This window comes from Aplysia californica, unplaced genomic scaffold, assembly GCF_000002075.1.
Source record: "Aplysia californica isolate F4 #8 unplaced genomic scaffold, AplCal3.0 scaffold00205, whole genome shotgun sequence".
Classification (NCBI taxonomy): domain Eukaryota; kingdom Metazoa; phylum Mollusca; class Gastropoda; order Aplysiida; family Aplysiidae; genus Aplysia; species Aplysia californica.
This window is the reverse complement of record NW_004797475.1, coordinates 1078174-1083558: the sequence shown is the minus strand read 5'-3', so window position 1 is coordinate 1083558 and position 5385 is coordinate 1078174. Positions and strand designations below refer to the sequence as shown.

Sequence of the window (5385 nt, the reverse complement as noted above, 5' to 3'; positions counted from 1 at the left end):
ATGAAATTGTGCCACATCCAACCTATTCTCCAGATAATTTAGCCCCGTCCAACCTTTTTTTATTCCCCAATCTGAAAAAGGATTTAAAAGGAAGGCATTTTGAAAGTGATGATGAGGTCAAAGAAGAGGTAGAGGGCTGGTTTTCTGACAAAGAGAGGGTTTTCTATTCTCAAGGTCTTTTCAAGGTCATACAGCGATGACAAAAATGTATAACTGTGGGAGGCGACTACATAGAGAAAGATTAAGCTCAGTACATGAGTACCAAATTTAATCTTTCTACCTTTATTCCTTGATGGTCAGGTAAAAAACTTTTGATATGCCCCTCATATGGCAGCAAACATTGTTCAATTTTGTGTTCTGACTCATATAATAAGAGAAAAAGTACTTTCAGTAGATTAACGTTTATATCACAACTCTAACATTATGATGTACATTTTATAAAGACTCAATTACACTTGACACCTTAAAAAAAAGAGACATGGGAGGAAAAAAAACAACCCCACAACAATAAAACCCCAACATTATTATCATGTAACTGCTTTGTTGTTCTAAAACAGATAATGATGGAACCAAGAATTGAGAATGTCAAGAAAGAGAATCCTGTGAAGTACATGTATATGCATCTGTCTGAACCAGTGAGTTCAAATGATTGGGTAGAGGCCGAAGGTGATGAGGAACATTCCAAACAGAGTGGTGCTGATTCATGTTCGTGGGTCAGTACCTACACAGCTGACCAAACTGTTGAGGACAAACGGTGGGTAAATCTATTACATGATGTATTCATATATATCCTCCAGTAGTCCAGTAATCTTTACGTCCGCAACATTTTTATTTTTATGGACCAGGTTTGCATTTTCTAACTCTTGTACTAATCTTATTAGAGGAGGGATTAATTCTCCAACCCAAAACTATGTGTTATTGTCTGCCCTCTCTCTGAAATGTACAATCAAATCTCATTACACTGCCACCCTTGGGACGAGCCTTAAGCTGGCGGTTCAGCTGTCCAATGTCAAAGAACATGATTCTGCTGTGCGAGTCTTTTTGTTGGTGATAAACCTGTACAAAACATGTACATGCACATGTATTCAGAGGTGAGAGTCTTCTCTCTCTCTCTCTGTCTTTATGCTTTCCCGTGGGATAAAGATTATCAAATAGACAACCAGTGGGTGCTGTGCTCCGTTTACAGTGTGTACCTCTGGCGGTCATTTCACTGGCGTTTGTTTTGGGGTTTTTTTTGTAAGTGTTTTACGGCGCTCGCAAATATATAAGGTCATATGAGCGTGTGGGACTCATTAAACTTTTTCAGTTTGAAGGAAATTTTGAATTTTGCCCGGGTGGCGGTCGAAGCCACCAAGGGATCTTTAACGTGCGCAACTTGCACACAAGCCCTCCGAGATTTTTCGTCCTTGTCCGAGAAGGCTAGGTGTAGATCTTTCGTACCAGAAGGTCAGGGATGTGGCTGAAAGACAGTTGTAAGAAAGAGCCAAGGAGTAGCAGTAGAAAGGCTGCAGGAAAGAGTCAGGAGCCCAGAGGAGGGGGCAAAGGAGGTGAGGGGGTGGAGGCAGAAAGAGGAGACGAAAGAAGACGACAGAATATTGCTAGAGAGCAAGAAAGGAGGTGAGAAGAGACAATTTTAGAGAAGAAAATTGTTCGGTCGCTACCCGGATTCGAACCTGGGACCTTTGAATCAGAGGCCAACACCTTAACCTTAAGGCCACGAGAGCCCCCTGGCAGTATGGCGGAGCGAATTTATAATATTAGTTGAATAAGGATCGCACAACTCGGACAGTTGGCAGATGGCAGTGTGAAGGAGTAAATGTTCATAATTATGTTTATATTGGTTGGCCTTTTCGTACATTGGCAAAACCTGGCAGTAAGCAGGGCACTGACAGTATATCGGGGGGGGGAGATACAACGAAGTTTGACTGTACTTGTATTTTGAGCTGAATTTTAATTTGGTAGGGCTGGAAATGTTTTTGTATTGCAATGTTGTTTCAATGTTTTCAGAAAAGTTTCCAGCCTTCTCTACAAATAGAACAGGTGACTGTATTTGTGCCTGTTATGTTTAAATTTCAAGTTAAATATTTCAGGCTTTTTTTTTCCAGAGCCCACTAACAGATTTGAGTCATACTCCCAACTGTTATTACATTCAGCATAATGTTTTGCCAGGCACACACATAGACACGCAGATACACATACTCATTTATAGTTTGTGAGCTTAGATAAGGACTCATACTCCCTTCTTGGAAGGAGAGACTACTTAAAATTACTTAAATGCAAGTAGCTTGAAATCTGGCTCAAAGTTTTACTTTCAGAGTATTTTTCTTTATATTGAACAGATGGATGTATGTATGTGAATGCCTCTTGATTTTTTGTGCGATTTGGCAAGCCTTCATTTTACAAGTTTTAATGCACTTTAACATTAATGTTTATTGATGACAAGTTTCTTTCTTTGTCTTCATGCTCATTTTGAAATGTCTGTGAAATGTAAATCTGAGAGCACATTTGCTACATGAAACTGATTGAATTTGTGTTTTAAACTGAAGTCAAGTAAAACTTCAGAGTCAAAGCTTGACATGAAAAAAATATGAAAGTGGATGGAAAAGATGATAGTTTTGCTTATTGGCACAGGCTATGTTCAATATATGACAATGTTTTTGCTGTCTTTGATGAGTTTTCATGGAAAACTGTTCTTGTGTTTCAGATTACAGCCTTCCATGGAGACAAGATCCAATGTCATAAAGAAAAACTCCAGTAATGCCAACACTGAGTTTACAGTCCCTTCCGATATTTGTGACTTGAACTTTGAAAAGTGTGGGAAAAGTGGGTGCATCATTGTAACAGCAGATTCTGTTCAGCTCTTGAGGGTGGCTTTCGACAAAAGTATTCATGTACAAGTTGTGTTCAATTCTTTGAAAAAAGTTGAGAAGGATGATAATGATGACATGTTTAATGAATGTAAGGGTGAGTCAATAGCGCAGAATCAAAGTGAGGAACCAGTGAGCTCTTCTGTTGTTGAGGATACAGAATTAAAAATTTTACCCACAGATGTGGCAGACACAAACTTGACAAGCAAGTCTAGTACTGATAGTATGAATCAGAAAGTTTCCAGGGAAGAGCTTCAAGGTTCAAACAAGTCTCATGGTAGGAGAGGCAAGAGAGCTAGAAGGAGTTCTGAAAGAGGACTTTCCAAATCCAAGAAGAAACGGAAACAGTCTAAACAAGAGGAGGATGATGCTTGCTACTGTCGTTACTGTGACCTGTCTCTGAGGAACTGGGATGAGTATGTGAAACATTTGCTGAACGAACACCCCAAACGGAAAGAGACGAAGATACTGACTCAGGGCGGGGTTGGGCACAGTAATAAGGAACGCCACAAAGGTGATGATGCTAGTGATTCTGAGATTGACATTCCATCTATTATTAGCCCAAATGTGGAAGAATTTAAATGTAATCAATGTGAAGCCACTTATAAAACTCAATCTGGGTTTGATCGTCACCGCAAATGGCATTCAAAAGAAGAGAGTGGAAAAGATCTTCAAATTGTGGAAAAACAGGAGATAAGAACAGAAGAAATATTTGAAGAGGATGTTGATGATGATGATAGTGATGACTTTGATGAAAAAAGTAAGGATTCTTCAATTAAAAAAACAAATTCACAGACTCCGCGCGTCGATTTTCCTTGTTCTTTCTGTGAGGTGACGCTACCTTCCTACAATGAGCATTTGGAACATTACAGGCTGAAGCATGTAGAGGAGTTCACTTGCAAGTTTTGTAACGAAACTTTCCACTCTATTACAGCTTGTCGCCGACACTCTAAAACTCATGGACCATTTTGCTTTCTTTGCAAGGAAAAGCTTCCTAATCGCATGCATGTAAATTATCATTGGAGGGAAAATCATGTGGGTGAGGTTGACAGCCAGGGCAACAAGATATTTGAGAAGTGTCCAGAATGTATTCTGATCTTTGCCAACAAACGGAAGCTGATAAACCACATGAAACACCATGAGCGTCTCAACCAGAGAGACAAGCATATCTGCCATATTTGTGGCAAAGCTTTACAGAACATCAGTTGTTATGCGGTGCACATGAAAAGCCACAGTGCTGACAAGGGTGTTTCTGACCAAATTCCTTGTGATCAGTGCGGCAAGATGTTCGCAAATGAAATGGGCCTCAACAAGCATCACTCAAATCAGCACAGCGTCAAACCTTATAAGTGTAAAGTTTGCGGTAAGGGTTTCGCCACCACCAAACACTTGTACAGACACGAGAGCCTGCATACAACAGGCAGGCCTTATCAGTGCAGCGTGTGTCAGAAGTGTTTCTCGCAGTCTTACAATTTGACCATCCACATGAGGACCCACACGAAGGAAAAGCCCTTCAGCTGCAGCCATTGTACTCAGCGTTTTAGCCACAAGTGTTCCTTGCAGGGCCATGTGGCGTCAAAGCACAAGTTTGAGACTATGCTAAGTTAGTTTGATTTAGCATTTTTCCTCTCAAATCCTACTTTCTGTGGTTTATTTGTATACGATACAGTAGTGTGGGGTCCAAAACTGCCATTCTTGTTCTTTTTGATAACCTCGCTGTGTTCAATGGGAAGTTAAAGTGGTGTTGATATATATGTATGTATAAATTATATTTATTTATCTGTATATATATCTACACATCTATCTATCTATATACTTTATATATATAAAGAGGGTGTGAGAGATGGACAGACGGACAATGTAAATGATGCCATGCCAGTATTGCTGTCAGTGTATCAAAGAAAAAGATATACTTCATCCAGACATAGTCATTCTGACAAAGGTTTAGAAAGCTGTGAATTTCCTTGCTGCTGTGTGAACTTGACGTCTAATGTGAAACCTCAAGGAAGTACATTTGGGGTGTTCTACCTGGCAATTGAGACTAAAACAAAACAGGAGATGATGAGTTGAAGAATTTGCTGTTCTGGATTTGTACAATAGTCTCTGCCTGTAAGTATACTGATCTTGTTTTTAAGGGATATGAGTGTGTTCAATGGGAAACTATGTCTCATTTGTCATAATTGTTATGACTTCTCATTGGCATCTGTTAATAAAATCAATATGTTGTATGTCGTATCTTTTAATGATTACTTCCTATAAGTTGAAGCAGAAATGAGGTGTGGGTGTGGGTGTGTGTGTGTGTGTGTGTGTGTTCTTTTCCCAGAGGGCCTCTTTAAGTATTCTTTTTGGAAATTATTTTTCAAAAAGGAGGGTCAGAGGTGAGGGGAGGGGTCAGAGATATTCTCTGACTTTTATTCTTTTCCTCCTAGTCCTTCTCCTCCTCCTCCTTTTTCTTCTTCTTTCTCTTCTTTTTCTTCTTCTTTTTCTTCTTCTTCATCTTCTTCTTCTTCTTCTTTTT

General features: G+C 39.5%; 1 protein-coding gene across 1 annotated transcript; it reads left to right on the top strand.

The window, feature by feature from the left end:
• Positions 1 to 557: 557 nt before the first annotated feature.
• Positions 558 to 5100, top strand: LOC101860101 (zinc finger protein 184; the record flags this gene model as incomplete). The annotated part of the gene is given in 2 exon segments (XM_013083018.1): positions 558 to 754; positions 2705 to 5100. Coding segments are annotated over 2 exon segments (1965 nt in total). The 3' UTR covers positions 4476 to 5100.
• Positions 5101 to 5385: the final 285 nt, after the last annotated feature.